This window comes from Macrotis lagotis, chromosome X (assembly GCF_037893015.1).
Source record: "Macrotis lagotis isolate mMagLag1 chromosome X, bilby.v1.9.chrom.fasta, whole genome shotgun sequence".
NCBI lineage: Eukaryota > Metazoa > Chordata > Mammalia > Peramelemorphia > Peramelidae > Macrotis > Macrotis lagotis.
Window position 1 is genome coordinate 186,750,962 of NC_133666.1, and position 16,347 is coordinate 186,767,308.

The 16,347-nt window shown below is 37.9% G+C and overlaps 1 protein-coding gene across 1 annotated transcript in view; it reads left to right on the plus strand.

Annotated features, from left to right (window-relative positions):
* The window catches only part of POLR1E (RNA polymerase I subunit E), a 37,138-nt gene extending 22,400 nt beyond the window's left edge, over positions 1-14,738 (plus strand). The window contains exons 8-12 of the mRNA XM_074208016.1: positions 2,331-2,427; positions 3,565-3,698; positions 7,652-7,733; positions 8,277-8,408; positions 11,526-14,738. Of these exons, the coding sequence (XP_074064117.1) occupies positions 2,331-2,427; positions 3,565-3,698; positions 7,652-7,733; positions 8,277-8,408; positions 11,526-11,664 (584 nt within the window). The 3' untranslated portion in view covers positions 11,665-14,738. The remainder of the gene's footprint in view (positions 1-2,330; positions 2,428-3,564; positions 3,699-7,651; positions 7,734-8,276; positions 8,409-11,525) is intronic.
* The last annotated feature ends 1,609 nt before the right edge of the window (positions 14,739-16,347 follow it).

Consider the following 16,347-nt stretch of genomic DNA (forward strand, 5'->3'; position numbering starts at 1 on the left):
TTTTTTTTTTTCCCCTTGCAAGCCATCAATTTAATAGATACCAGATTTTAACCCATATCTCTTTGGGTTCCAAATAGGCATTCTTTCCATTAGGCCATGTTTTCCCAAGAAAAGGGGGCATGCGTAATATTGTGTATTTCTTGAAGCATACACATAATACATTAGGAGTTTGAAACTATTTAGGATTTTTAAAATTTGGGAATTTGCTATCCCTAAAGTCACCATTAGGTCTGTGAATTGCCGGATGTGATGCATTCTCAGTCCCCATACAGCCTGGCCTTTTCACAGCATCTGACAGCTTGACCAGTCTCACCCTCTGTAGAGTCTTTCCTCTTTGGGTTTTCACAACATTATTCTCTTGATTCTCCTACCGATCTGACCACTCACTTCCTTTCAATCTCTTTAGCTGGTTCCTCCTCCCATCTCATGGCAACTGTGAGGCTGCCCCGACACTGACCTGTTTCCTTTCTTGCTGACTCTTGCTGCCTTGGGTTTCACTCTCCTCTCTCTGCAGACAGCTTCCAGCAGTTATCACCAATCTCCTATTTTATATTTCTGTCTGGGTTCTTCTAGACGTTCTAGTCTGACCCCACAATACCTCTTTTCTCCAGTTCCCTATTTGTTTTGAGGCTAGCACCATCTTGCTGCCCCAGGTTCACAACCTTAGCCAGCCTTTATCTGTCCTCTCACTGTCTCTACCCAGATGGTCACCCTTACAGTTCAGGCCCTCGATCCCTAGCTGACTTCTTACTACAGGCATCTTCTACACGTTTCCTTTCCCTCCAGTCTATCCACACACTTGGCAGGGTAGAATTCCTAATGTACAACTCTGATGGTTCCTTTGCTACTCTCTAGCCCCCAGGGACACCCTGTTGCCTCTGGAATAAAAGGACTGTTCACCTGAGCTGGCTGTGGCCTGACTTGGAAGGTTGTTCTGCATTCCTCCCCTGCAAACATTCTGCTGGTTTTCCCTTCTTGCCATATTCTATACCAGGGCAGTCCAACCTTACTTTTTTTTTAGGTTTTTACAAGGCAAGTGGGGTTAAATGACTTTCCCATGACCACACAGCTAGGTAATTATTAAGTGTCTGAGGCCAGATTTGAACTCGGGTCCTCCTGACTCCAGGGCTGGTGTTCTGTCCACTGTGCCACCTAACTGCCCCCCAGAAACATTCTTTGTATCTTTACAGCTATCTTCTTCTTCTTATCATCATCATCATCATCATTATTATTATTATTATTATTATTATCATTATTATTATTATTATTTTAGGTGTGTTTTGGTTTTTTTTGCAAGGCAAATGGGGTTAAGTGTCTTGCCCAAGGCCACACAGCTAGGTAATTATTAAGTGTCTGAGGCTGGATTTGAACTCAGGTACTCCTGACTCTAGGGCCAGTGCTCTATCCACTGTGCCACCTAGCTGCCCCAGGCTATCGTATTATTATAATTTAATACCATTTCTCTTTGCTTTCTTTACTGTGGAAATGAAACTAGTGATTATGTTCTCTTTTCAAAAGACTTTCAAATACTTGTGGTAATTTTAAAATAATTTCTCATTTAGCCATTATTTCCTGTTTCTTTTACTCATAACCTATTTGTTAGCTTTCCTCATTTACTGTGAATAGATGGTCCTTGTAGATGATATCATTCAAAATAATGTTGGGAACCAAGATCCATAATCTAAATTTTTTTTATTAGATTTGACTTGATGAGTTATCATTGGAAAATATACAGTCGATGGGATGGAATACAAAGAATCCTAGGTGAGAAGTTTGGGCTCTAGCTCCACTACTTAGTACCTAGTACCATCACAGTCTCCTTGTCTATAAAAGTGGGGGTAAAAGAAAAAAATGCTTCTGTCAGCCAGTTTTTTTTTTGTTTGGTTGGTTTTTTTAGGTTTTTGCAAGGCAAATGGGGTTAAGTAGCTTGCCCAAGGCCACACAGCTAGGTAATTATTTAGTGTCTGAGACCGGATCAGCCAGTTTTTTTTATTTTGCAAGGATGGGGGGTTAAGTGACTTGCCCAAGGCCATACAGCTAAGTAATTAAGTGTCTGAGGCTGGATTTGAACTCAGGTCCTTCTGGCTGCAGGGCTGGTGCTCTATCCACTGTGTCACAATTACCCCTCAGCCAGTTGTTAATATCAAATGAAATCATGTCTACAAAGGCCTTTTGTTAGCCTAGCACACTATATCTAAGACCACCTTCTGACTCTGGAATCTCTACAAATTATCTAAGTACTTAAAGTTAGATTTTAGACCAGAAGAAAATAATTTTTTTTTTTTCTGTTCTGCATTTTGTTTTGATTTAGTTCCTTAACATCCTTTTAGTTCTTTCTCCTGCAGAATACAATGCACTTCAGGTCCCATCTGAGGTTCTAAAAAATGTTACATCTGAAGAAATAATGAAAATGATAGAAGAAAACAGGTAAGACTCATAATGGAGTATATATAAAGCAAAGGGAAAATCTAGCCTGAAAAATTACAAAAGAAAGGAATGGCAAATTTATAGAGGCTCATCATGAAACTGAGTCATCATTGAGAAGTTTAGCCTTGGTTCTAACATTGGTTGTGGATTTTCCTAAGTCACTTAATCAGGACAGTCTTCTCCTCCAAATGCTCAGGTTTTGATAAATATTGCCAAACTGGGAAGGCTTCCTGGTGGACCCAGTCTTTTCTCTTGACTGTTGTCCAAGGACCAGACCAGCTAGTTTGAAGATGCTCCTGAACCTGAAACTTGGCCACCAGCTGAGTTGTATTTTTTGACCATGAATGCTCATGAAATGGTTGTATATAGAAAGGAGCTGCGGCCTGCTTCAGGGAGGAGAGAGTATTCACACTGATACAGAGATGGGCCCATCAAGTAATTGGAATGATCTAGAGCATGTTCATCTTGGGCCCAAAATACAGTGAGGACAATATATTTTTTTAAATTTATTTAAGACAATGAGGTTAAGTGACTTGCCCGAGGTCACATAGCTAGACAATTATTAAGTGTCTGAGGCTGGCTCTGAACCCAGGTACTACTCCTGACTCCAGGGCTCATGCTCTATGCACTATGCCACCTAGTTGCCCCCAAGGACAATATATTTTTGAAAACTTTTTAACAAAATACATCTCCACTTACTGTGGCACAGTGGTATTTATTTTTGTGGTTCATCAAGGCAAATGTGTTACAGTGAAAGCATTTGTCCTTCCTTGATGGACCATATCAGGGGACTGTAGACTTTTTACCTTCCCCTAAGATTCCCATAAACCTTTTTCTGACTCTGGTTCAAGCCTCAGTTTCTATTTCCTTATGGTAATAGATTACATATAAATTAAGTCATATCAGTGAAACACAATGTATCAAATGTTTATTGAATGAAGTGGGTGACCAAATTTAGATGCTGGAATGTGCTGTCCCCCCCCCCCCCCCCCCCCCCCCAGGAGCTGTTTCCTGGGATGATGCTCTGGTATGTAACCCTTGCCAGTTTTATTTGGATGCTTATTCTTGAGCAATGCTTTACTGCCTTCTTGAGTTGACTTTGATTTTTTTTTCCTTTTTTTCACATGCCAATTTTAGCTACTGTACCTTTGTCATTGAAGCTTTGAAGAACCTGCCCCTAGATGAGGAAAGCCGGGACCGCAAGGCTCGATGTCTATGGTTTTTAAACATTCTCATTAAATTCAGATCCCAGACTGTGATTAGGAAAAAGAGTAAGTAAACAAATGGGGAAGAGATTTTATTTCATTTTTTGTTGTTTTCTAACCAGAAGAACATTTTTCAGTGAGAGGAGATATGTGTCACCTCTTGCTCTTTGGCATACATATCTCAGTAAAATGATTAAGTTATTATTAGCTACATGAAGGAACAGCATAGTCCAGTTCATTTACTCACCTGCGTCACATCAAAGTGTATCATCCATTCAAATCTTATATTCTTAAGAAATTTGCCGTATTATTAAAGCAGGCCTGGAAAGAGAAAAAAATGATCTTATATAGCAAAAGAGTTATTTTTAGAAGATGGGTACTTGCGTGTTTTGGAGACTGAAAGATAAAACTTTTTTTGGTTTTGAAAGGTAAAAAGTAGTATCATAACTAAGACAGGATACAGTAATATTTTCTTATCTTTTATTTAGAATTTTTATCCATTCTGCTTTTGAAAAGCACTTAAGTGTATTATACAGTGAGCTTTATATTGAAGATAAAAGGAAGCAGAAAGAAATAATTGATATGATATTTCTGTTAAGCTAACTTTTGTTTCCAGACTGATGAGTTACATTTATTACATGAATATAAAGTCTTGTCTGCATTTACTTTTGTCTATCATATTTATTAGAATACCATAAGGCAAGTTAACAAGTGCTTATTATGTCCTGGCACATTATCTCTTTCTTCTCTGCCTTCATTATTTTCTATCAGAAAATTGTTTTTTTGCTATTTTGACACTTGATTGACTATAATATAAACTAAAGCTGTGAGCTCATCAAGACTGGTTCTCCCTTCCCTGATGAGGACCACAACCTTCCATTGTTCATATATCTCGTCTTTCCATAAATCCTTCAGTTAGGATTCACCCAACATGGCCGGGGGATCCTCTGGTTCTCATCATGTTTTGGGGAGTGGACTCAGTACTGGACTATTAGGCTGCTTGACTCCTGGTACTTGTCCAGTCTACTCTCCTTCTCCAGTCTTAACATGTGCTTGTCAATTGTCTTTGATGGCCCTGATGATGCCATCACTGGTAATATGTTATACCTTCTAAACCCATCAGGCATCTTTTTGTTAAAGTCAAATTAAAATTTGTTTTTGTTGTCTATATTTTGTATCTATTTTCTTGAATATGAAGATACTTTTGAAACTTTGAAATATCTTTTGATATTTAATATATTTTAACCTCAGTTTGGTCATTGAATTCATAAGGCAGCTGAGTTTTTTTTTGTTTGTTTGTTTTGGACCTGTGATTTCTGGTATTCCTATATAAGGAAATTTCCTCCACTAGTGCAGTATGGCAGCTGTGGACAATGTAGCATCTTAGAGTTTCCTCATGTGTGTTAGGACCAAAAGAAAAGAAACAATGCCTGGCCTTAAATTTGTGAAAGCATAAAAAAATAGAAGGGAGGGAGGAGAGGGAAAGGGCAGTGGGTAGTTGGAGGAATCAGGGAAGACTTCCTTTAGCTAAAGTATAAGTCTGACTAACTTACTCCCTTGCTTAAGACTCTTAGGTCACTTCTCATCAAACCTAGGATAAAGGACAAACTCCTTAGATTGAAAAGAAAAACCCTTCATAGTCAGACTGGAGTCTGGGATTGTTGCCCATTCCTGGCTTGCATGCATTTTTTTGTTCTGTTCAGATGTTCCCTTAATGAAGTATTTTATCACCATGCCTTTATACAGTGTCTTCTGGAATGTATCACACCTTTCCTAAATAACAAAAGTATTATAAGCAACATTCACAAGCCCCTTAGTACATAAATAATTATTCCGAATGTGGGAGAAATCTTTGCTTCCATATTTAAGCTATTTAAGTTTTGGTTGAATAGATGAAAATAGTAAAACTATTTTTTTAAAAATTTAATTGGACTTGTGATTTCATTGGTGCATAGAGTTCTCAGTGAGGAAACTTCCTCAGCTGTTCTGAGATTTGTTTGCAGAGTTGTCTGAGAGGTAGAGGGACTCGCTAGAGGGCAACCTGCGGGAATGTGTAGGAGGCTGACTTTCTAGCCACACATGGCCAGATATTTTTTAAGATTAAATTTTATTTCATGTTCAGATCTGCATTCTCCCTCCCACCTTCCATTCACAAAGCAAGAAAAAATATCCCTGTTAGAAACATGAATAGTCAAGCCAAACAAATTATCACATTGGTCATACTTGACATAAATTTTAACAAAATAAAAATGAACCAAAAAGTATAATTGCCTTGTGTACCTTTCAAAATCAGAATGTTTACTCTGCCTTCAATTTAAGATTTTGTATTACTTTTAAAAAAACATCTTATTTTTTCTGATATTTGAATCTTCATATAATTCTATAGTTCCTTATAAATTTGTTTTTATGGTGTTGTCATATTCCATTACAGTAACAGAAAAATAGTCATTCTCCAACTGTTAGACATAAAGATTGTTGGTAGTTATATACTATTATAAATAAAGCAGCTTTCTATATTTTTTATAGGTAGATTTTTGATAGTGTTAGGATAATATTAACATTAGGATCACTAGGTCAAAGGGCATATCAGCTTTATGAACTTTTATGACATTTGCCAGATCATTCTACAAAAATGATCCTCCTGCTTCATAAGTAATGTAATAAAAGGCTCATTTTCCTGTAAAATTAAATTTTATAATAAATAATAGAGTAAATAATAAATATAATTAATATAAATTTTGTGGATTCTTGGCACCTTAATGACTGCAGTGTGTGGAGTTTTGTTGGCTAAAAGAAATCAGAAGTCAGGAATTCAGGGAGGAGACTGCTGGAACAATCAATAGTCCTACCACCCCATTTCTCAGCTGTGGTACTCTCGGTGCTCAAGCCAAGCCTAGAAGGCTTGAATAGCCTGTCATTGGTTAGTAACCTTTTTTTTTTTTTTTTTTGCAAGGCAAACAGGATTAAGTGGCTTGCCCAAGGCCTCAGGCTAGGTAATTATTAAGTGTCTGAGACCGGATTTGAACCCAGGTACTCCTGACTCCAGGGCCGGTGCTTTATCCACTGCGCCACCTAGCTGCCCCTTGTAACCATTTTTCCCCATAAAAATTATAGATTTATATTCTTTGACTATTTTCTTTTTGTAATTATACTCACAGACTTTGATTAAGTTCCTTAAAATTTCTGGATGAAAGGCCTTGAGCTGATATATTTTCTACCAAAATTTTTTCCCAATATATTTTTGTTTTGATTTAGAGAGGTATTCTATTTTTGCCTACTAATTTTTTTTCTATGTATTATCATCCATTGATTTTTGTTTCAGTTATTGCTATTTTTCCATGTGAATTTTGTTATGACGATATTCAATAGGCTGTGAAACAACCTATTTATATAATAAATTTGGGAAATATTGTTATTTTTTCTGTATTTGCAGGATGGGACCAGTTAGGTTGTGGCAAAAGTCCAGTTGAGAGGTGATGAGGGCCTGAGTTATGGTGGGATCCTTGTGAGGGAAAGTGTAGGAGACAGAGAGAGAGAGAGAGAGAGAGAGAGAGAGAGAGAGAGAGAGAGAGATGTCATGGAGAAAGAATCACAAAGATTTAGTAATCATGAGAAGGAAAGGGTGGTGAGGGAAGAGTTAAGGAAAAGTCAGCTTGTGAACCTGAGTGACAAAAGAGAGGGTCTTTGCAAACCTCTTCTTTGAGACTAAGCTTAGTTATTTTAGATTTGATTGTTAGTTGTTCTTTTGATTTACATTAACCTAGTTCTTGTGGATGTTGTTTTCCTGGTTCTGCTTACTTCATTTTGCTTCATTTATTTCATATTAAATTTTCCATATTTCTCTTTATTTTTTGTTAAAATGTAAACTACCTTGTGTTGTTAATCAGTTTTTGGTATTTCTCTCATTGTTTTTTGAGGGTAGTTTAAGGACCTGGGCTCTTGTTCACTGTCACTTTAACAAGTTAAACATAAAATTTTATAAAGAAAATGAAATAATTTCTCAAAACTTTTGCTTCTAGATTCACTGGGACCTGATGTGCCACATATTATTAATACCAAACTCCTCAAGAATTTTACTAGTTTGACTTACAATAATGGCAGGTAAAGAAAAGTAGTGTTTCTTGGATTAATGTCTATGAGTGGTGGGGACAGGGAAGAAGAACAGCCCTTTACACCTCAGCTCATAGACCTTTTGCTCATAAGTTTGCACAAAGATTCAAAACTTCAAACTTCAAAAGTAGAGAATTCCAGTGAAGCAGAATTGGAGATGCATTCTATGGAATTCTTTCCTCCAACATCGGAAAGATTTTTGGCATGAAAAGGACTGAACCCTTTAACATATTATTATCCTCTTTATTGTATTGTAATTATAATTAGTATATATGATCTAAAATCTTGTCACAGTTCTTACATGCTATCTTTACCTCCTGGTTGAAGTGAATGTTGAGATAAGCATATACTCTAGTATTTATTTTCATTTGGGTGCCTTTTTAAAAGGAAAATACCTTCTAATTTTAAAATGATGAGTGAATTATTTTCCTTTTCACTAAGAAATACAAACCAAGTAAGAATGCAGTGACATTTTAGCATTTTGTTTTCAGTTAAAAGTGTTTTAAAATCTAACATTTTCCTAACTTTCCACAGTTTACGGAATTTAATTTCTGAATCAATGAAAGCTAAAATAACAGCTTATGCAATTGCATTGGCTTTGCACATAAATGATTTCCAGACTGACCTGACAATGTTACAAAGAGACATGAAACTCAGTGAAAAAAGGTGAGTTTGATTACCTTTCATGATCTGATCTTTTATTACATAATAGCATCATTTAAAACTATTTTATTGACAATTTTTATATTACTTTTATTGTTCAATATAACTCCCAACCCAGAGAACTATCCTATATAATAAAGGATAGGAAGGGGGATGAAAATCATTTGAAGGAAACTCAACAACATATGTCATCTTCCATGTTCAGAGAGACCCCCACCCTTTCCCTCTGCAAAACTGAAAAGGAGTACATTGTACATTTTTTTTTTTTAGAAATTAGTGCATCTTTTTTTTTTAAGAAAGGAGTACATTGTAAAATCTCTTTAAGAGCAAAGTTTGATCATCATACTAATAGTGTTCAGTTTTGATTTTTTTGGTTTTCTTTCCATTTATATATAATCACTATTGTGGATTATTTTCCTGTTTTGGGGTCTTCACTTTGTAACAGTTCATGTAAGTCTTTCCGTGCTTCCTTATAGTCTCATATTCTTTATTTGGGTTTTTTCTTTTTAGGTTTTTTTTTGCAAGGCAAACGGGGTTAAATGGCTTGTCCAAGGCCACACAGCTAGGTAATTGTTAAGTGTCTGAGGCTGGATTTGAACTCAGGTGCTCTTGACTCCAGGGCTGGTGCTCTTATCTACTGCACCACCTAGCCACCCCCATATTCTTTATTTCTTAAAGTTCAATAATATTCCATGACATTCCTGCCTTGCCATTTGTCGAACCATCCTTTAATCTCATTGGCTTTACTTGAGGACAGGGAGAGTAGTGAGGTGAATTCTAGCTTAGATTTCACTCCAATCTCTGTGAATTTACCCCCTGATGATCAAACTTGCTTTTATAACGATGTGAAAGATGGAAAGTTGAAGGTCAGTAGAGGGCATCTACCACGTGGTGCCATGGAGGCTGTCTTTGTGAGTCCTTTGTGACTTTACTGAGTCTTTACCCTTCTGTGTGCCTTAGTTTTTTAGTCTGTAAAATGAGGGTAATAATGCTCATTTTTTTAACGTCATGGGCTGTTGTGAGGAAACGTTTTTAAACCTTAAAATACTTTAGAGCCATGAGTTGTTATTCTTATCATTTTTATATTTCTAATAAGGAGCAGTTAGCTTTGGTATATGTTGTGTGGCACCTCTCTTCAACCAGATAACGAGAAAATGCTTTTAGTCACAAGACTGCAACATGGGAGAGTGTGTGTAGCTCTTTGAAAACCCATCCCCATGATACACAGGATATCTCCAAAGACTTTTCTTCTTTATCCCTCACCTCTGTAATTCAGCTCAGCTCAACTCAACTCAGAAAACACTGAGGGTTTGCTATAATCCAGAGCTATACAGGTGGTCAAAGAGCTACAGAGACACAGTCTAGGTCCCCAAAGGACTCTGAATAGCCAAGCAAGACATGCAGGGGCTGAGTTAGTCTCCTTCAAACAGCAAAGAAACAAATTTGGTTTTGCAGCTTTTCGAGTGTGATCAGACCGTCGTCTTATGTTAAGCACCCATAGTTTGCAGAACCTCCTTTTGGCCATTGTGGGAAAAAGTTGGTGGCTTCATTTCAGTGCTATGGTGCTGAACAAGAATTCTCTGGTCCTGGAGGCTACTGGGGACCACCAGTGTCTTCTCCTCCCAGAGTGTCAGGTTTACTCTAGAAAGAAGAGAAGGATTAATCAGATTCCTATCACTTTATACACAGAGTGGTGCTCAGGACAAGTGATTTGTGATTGATCCCCAGCCCAGGGGGAAAGGAGTGGGCTACATGCAGAGAACTTAGAAACTTAATAGGTTCATTGAAAGATATTCTTTGTATAGCCAAGATGTAGAGTGACTTAGTACACTTGAGGATGAGATGAGATATTCCTCAGATGTGTGTTTCATGTTAGGTCTCTGCCACTCTCTAAAAAGTCTCAGGTTAATCAGTGGGGGAAAAGAGGGAAGGCTCCCTAAGGGCTTGTTGGGAGAAGGTGATTGATAACTCCTAGGGATATCAGGGAAGGTGCAGGTTTGGAGATGGCTTTTCAGAGGCTGAGGGGCCTGCTGTCTCAGATCAATCTTTGGGTGGGAGGGCAGGAGATCTGGAGGAGAAGTAGCCATATCAATCCCCTCCCCAGATGACTCCTAAGCATTCTTTTCATTTTCTACATAAAGGTCCCATCTCTGTTTCCTATCATCAGTGCTTCAGGTTTTCTAGTTACCAGAGTTTCTAAAACAGTGATTAACTGAATTTGATAAGGATGGGCAGGAGATTCATCCTTATTTCTGCTTAGGACATAAATTCTGACATGCTACAAAAAGCTATTTAATTGAGTTGAAATGAGGAGAGGTCTTCCTGACTATTGGGTTCTGAAGCAAAATAATGAAATCTCATAAGTAATCTAAGAACAGTAAAATGTCCCAAAATTTTTCTTGTCCAATGCCAAGGGGAAATGGTCTTGGGATTTGGTGTTCAAAGGGAGAGTAATAGCTCCTGTGAGATGAGGAGGAAGAGAGGGGTTCTAATGTTAAGGAGAAAGAACCTTGGTGTATCTGTGCACTTGTACATTCTTTTAATGGGCAGCATTGATCTCTATGTTTCCAGAGAGGTTAGTCTTGTAGTTGTAAAAATTCTAAATCACAAACACATCTGTAGATAATTATTGATGAGACCACACAACCACAGAGACCAGACATGATGGAAAGCATTGCAGCAGCTCAAGTTTTCTTAGGCCCTGATGCAACATGCAACACCATCTGGGAATAGATTGCAGACTCCAGTTGGCAATCAGAACACATCCCTCTTGCACCCATTGGCAAACTAGTGAAATTCTAAATATCTGAGCTATTTCATTTGACTATTGCATTCTAATTGTGCATGTGTTCATAGCTGAATTTTTGAGGATTGTCCAAATTCTCTAACAAAATAAATTGCCTGTGTTATTTCCAAAGTTGAAAGCAGACTTTGGGGTCTGCTCAAAATAAAAATACTATCTAGTTTCAATGACAATCCAGTAGTTGAAAATCTTTGGTCAAAACGGAAATGATATTTTGACTCTTTGCAGACAATCTAAGAAAGACTTTGTAGTGAGAACCAGGTGGATCAGTGTTAATTAAGTGGTACCTCTTGACTATTATCATTTTTTTTCCTTAGGATAATTGAGATTGCAAAAGCTATGAGGTTGAAGATTTCTAAAAAGAAGTTGTCTTTGGAACCTGGAAGTGAAGAGGACCATAAAATAGGAACTTTGTCTATTCCCCTGCCTGCTTTACCACGCCAAAAAAGGACTTAAGGCATATTGAGAATTGGAGTTTCAAGGAAGACTGCCAGACCAAAAGGTCTGCCCTAGCTTGGCATCTATTTCCTGATACCGCAGGTATTTCTTTTTTCAAGGAGTCACTTGCTTTCCTATATTGCCAAAGATGACCACCTTGGTCTTGAGGGACCAGATTATTTGTAAAAATGGAATTAAATGATGTCTTGATTGGGTTTCATTTTACTCTTATTTGTGTCCTTTCCTTTATATTTTGATGTTATTTTTGAATGGGAAATTTAGTGCAAGTCAGCTCAGTAATCCATTCAAGGAATGACATAAAACAGCTTCTTTGTGGAGGTTATGCCATAACCATCTTTTTCATATCGTTTGCCCTTGATTTCCATGGCTCCCTTATTAACCTCTATTACTTGCAGACTTTATTCCCTTCAGCAGAAATGTGCAGATGTCAGATCTCAAGTGAATCTTTTTTTTGTCTCACTAAGCTGAACAAGGGGAAAGGGGAAGAAGGGAACAGTTTGTGTCTGTGAATAGGTATCCTCATCTTCCATCTCTGGGACGTTAAAAAAAGAGCACATTCTTTTTCGACAGGAAAGATTCCTGATGTACTTGCAGGGAAAAGAATGCTTCTATAAATGTTTTAGTTTAAAATTCTGATGGATTTGACACTTTGAGGCCTAATTTCAAGAAACCATTGAACCAAAACACAAGACCAAGCCCCCACTTCTGGACTATTAATGCCAACCCTTATACCAGTTGAGAAGCAGCTTTTCTCCAGTCACCCATGAAATGAGAGGTTGTTAACAGGAAAGAGAGATTGTGAGGGCTAGGAGAATCTTATCCTAGGTAAAGATAGGTATGCCTCAGTGAAAGAAATAAATACGGTCCTGAAGGTTAACCTGAAGGTGAATTTCATAGACAAAAGACTTAAGTCTTTAAGGCGATCACTAAGAACCAACATTGGTTCTGTAAGAACAAGATGTACTAAACTCACTTGAATTCAACTTCTGATCTGTTGAGTTTTTCACTCATGTCCTACTCTTAGTGATTTTGTTGGCAGGGTTACTAGAGCAGTTTTCCATTTCCTTCTCTACCTCATTTTACAGATGAGGAAACCAAGGTAAACAGGATTAAGTGACTTTCCCAGAGTCTCACAGCTAGTGTCTCCAGTCAAGTTTGAACTCAGGCCTTCCTAACTTCAGGCTTAGCATTCGCTGCACCTCCTAGTTGCCCTCTGTCTTCTGAAAGGGCTTATTAAAGAACATTAAATTTGGGAGATAGTGCATGCAGTTTTGAATCCCAGTTCAGTCTCTTGATCTTCAGATTCTTCATCCATTTCACAAATAGAATGGAGGATTTTTAAGCCCCTTCTACCTCTTAACAATCTATGCCTAACCCCTGCCTGGAGGATTACAAGTCTTCCCTCATCCATCTCTGCACCTGCAGCCACAGATTACTGATGTAGTCTGGAATGGTTTCATGAAAGGGATAGATTTTTTTTTTTTTTTTTTTTTTTTTTTTAGGTTTTTGCTAGGCAGTGGGATTAAGTGGCTTGCCCAAGGCCACACATCTAGGTAATTATTAAGTGTCTGAGGCTGGATTTGAACCCAGGTACTCCTGACTCCAGGGCTGGTGCTCTATCCACTGCACCACCTAGCCGCCCCCAAGGGATAGAATTTTAACGGTTGGGTTTTGGAAATGTTGGTTGATTGATTGCCAATATGAATAACTCTTTTAGTTTGGCCCAAGAGAAATAGCCATTCATTTCTTCACCATGATAATGGGCAAAGCTTTTCTTTGCCCCTCCTAATTACATCTTATAGAGGGATGATCATTATTCACTGTTGTTGCTATTGATCATGTCTGTGGGAGAAAAATAGGAGATACAGTTGTTGTGCAACATCTTGATGGATGAATACCCTAACTACTAGTGGCATAGTAGAAAGTCCCTAAACCCTACTGAAGGAGAAAAAAAAAAAAGTAATAGGTGGTCTTCTCTTTTGTCATAACAACTACTTGTCTTTGAATAAAAGACACTGAAGTTTAGTCCAAAAGGACTTCTTTCATTATCGGTTCTTTCCCTTGAACAGGAAATGTTTTCTTATAATAAAACCTGCCAATTACATCACATATTCTTCCCTTTTCTTCCTTGGCTGTTGTCTTTTTCTGCTTCTCTGGTGAGGTGCTTTACCTTTGTCCTAAGTGTCCAGCAGACATCTGCTCAGAGTAGGCCTGAAAATATATGGAAACCAAACTGTTATTAGAAATAAAGCTACTAAATCATTAATTACTAGAGAAATGCAAATTAAAGCTTCTCTGAGGTACCACCTCACACCTCTCAGACTGGCCAATATGACCAGAAAGGATAATGATCATTGTTGGAAGGGTTGTGGGAAATCTGGGGCACTATTACACTGTTGGTGGAGCTGTGAACTCATCCAACCTTTCTGGAGAGAAATTTGGAACTACGCCCAAAGGGCAACAAAAATGTGCATACCCTTTGACCCAGCAATACCACTACTGGGTCTATACACTGAAGAAGTGATGAAAAAGGGTAAAAACATCACTTTTACAAAAATATTCATAGCAGCCCTATTTGTGGTGGCAAACAATTGGAAATCAAGTAAATGTCCTTCAATTGGGGAATGGCTTAGCAAACTGGGGTATATGTATGTCATGGAACACTATTGTTCTATTAGAAACCAGGAGGGATGGGAATTCAGGGAAGACTGGAGGGATTTGTATGAACTGATGCTGAGCGAGATGAGCAGAACCAGAAAAATACTGTATACCTTAACAGCTACATGGGGGCGATGATCAACCCTGAAGGACTTGTTCAATCCATCAGTGCAACAATAGGGAACAATTTTGGGCTGTCTGCAATGGAGAATACCATCTGTATCCAGAGAAAGAACTGTGGAGTTTGAACAAAGTTCAAGGACTATTCCCTTTAATTTAGAAAAAAAAAAAAATGATAATCTTATTGTCTGATCTGTTATACTTTTTGTCTCTTTAAGGATGTGATTTCTCTCTCATCACACTCAATTTGGATCAATGTACAATGGAAACTGAAAACTAACAGATTGCTTTCTGTGGGGGGGTGGGGGAGGGAAGTAAGATTGGGGGAAAAATTGTAAAACTCAAATAAAAATCTTTAATAAAAGAAAAAAATAAAGCTAATAAATTTCTTTGACTTTCCATCTAGCCTCCTAACAGACCTCTGCTGACAGATACACTTGTCCCAAGAGGTTCAGTGCTCCTCAACTGAGAATTCCCCAACATGTATAAGTGTACGAAATCCTTTCTCCACAAAAACCCTAAATATTTCCAGCTTCATTTTAGAAATAAGAAACAGAAACTAAAGATTAACTTGTTTGCCCCCAGCAACATTGCTTGTGTGTGTCAGTTTAGATTCAAACCCAGATTCTTCAACTTAAGTCCAGTTCAGAGGGACAAGGGGAGAGGGAAGTGACCATACATCCAGATGTTAATTCCTACCTTCTTCCCCCACAGGTCTGACAAATGCCAATATCCTACTCCCCGTGTCTCATGAGTCTCAGCTTTGCTTGTCTTTCATTAGGGGCCCCTGCATCTCTTAAAAGGAGATCCCCCCATCCTGTTCAGTTATTTAATTTTTATTTATTTTTGTTTTTTTAGGCTTTTTTAGTTTTTGCAAGGCAATGGGGTTAAGTGGCTTGCCCAAGGCCACACAGCTAGGTCATTATTAAGTGTCTGAGACTGGATTTGAACTCAGGTACTCCTGACTCCAGGGCTGGTGCTCTATCCACTGTGCCACCTAGCCACCCCTCAAAGTTATTAAAAAAAAAGTAAAAATGACTCAGCATGTTTAAAATATCAGTTCCAACACTTAACAGCTACCTCTCCAGGGGACCTGTCTCTGACCTCCTCAGCACCTGTTTGTCCATTATAAAAATGGGAATACTACTTTGACTACCTATTTCACAGGGCTTTTTTAGCAGCTTTAAATTTCCATGTGACTGTGTATTAAGTTTTCCTGGGAGCTATGTAGCCAAGTACCAATCCTGAAGACTTACTGGCAGTTCCGTACTAGAATTTTGAGGATAATAGCTATCTCATATATAGTGCTAAGTGTTTTACAATTATAACAACCCTGGGAGGGAGCTATATGCTGCCTATTTGAGATATGAAAGAGCTTATCATTTTCCATCAGAAGAACAGTGTCTTTGCATGTCAGTTCTTGAAATGATTCATGGTGTGAATGGCCAATCACCTAGAGATAACCCATTGCGAACTCTCAAGGAAATTCCATTTTGTAATCATTTAAACAACTCATGAAAATTTTAAGAACTCTCTAGCAGACACTGGGTAATGGTGGCTCAGTGGTGGTATAAACAGAGCTCTAGGTCTAGAGTCAGGAAGACCGCAGTTACAATGCAGCCTGAGACCCGGACAAGTTAATTCACCTTTTTGCCTAAATTTCCTCTTCTGTAAAATGGGAAATGGGCATAACAGAAGCAATCACATCCTATGGTGATTGAGAGGATCAAATGAGAGAATTATAAGTTATCTAAATGTGTATATACTTGTATATGTAGCTAGCATTTTCATGTAGTGCTAGCATATAATTTTATATATTATAACATTACATGTTTTGTATGGATATGTTGTATATATATATATGCATGCCATGTATACATGCATGTTATGGATACAGTTGTG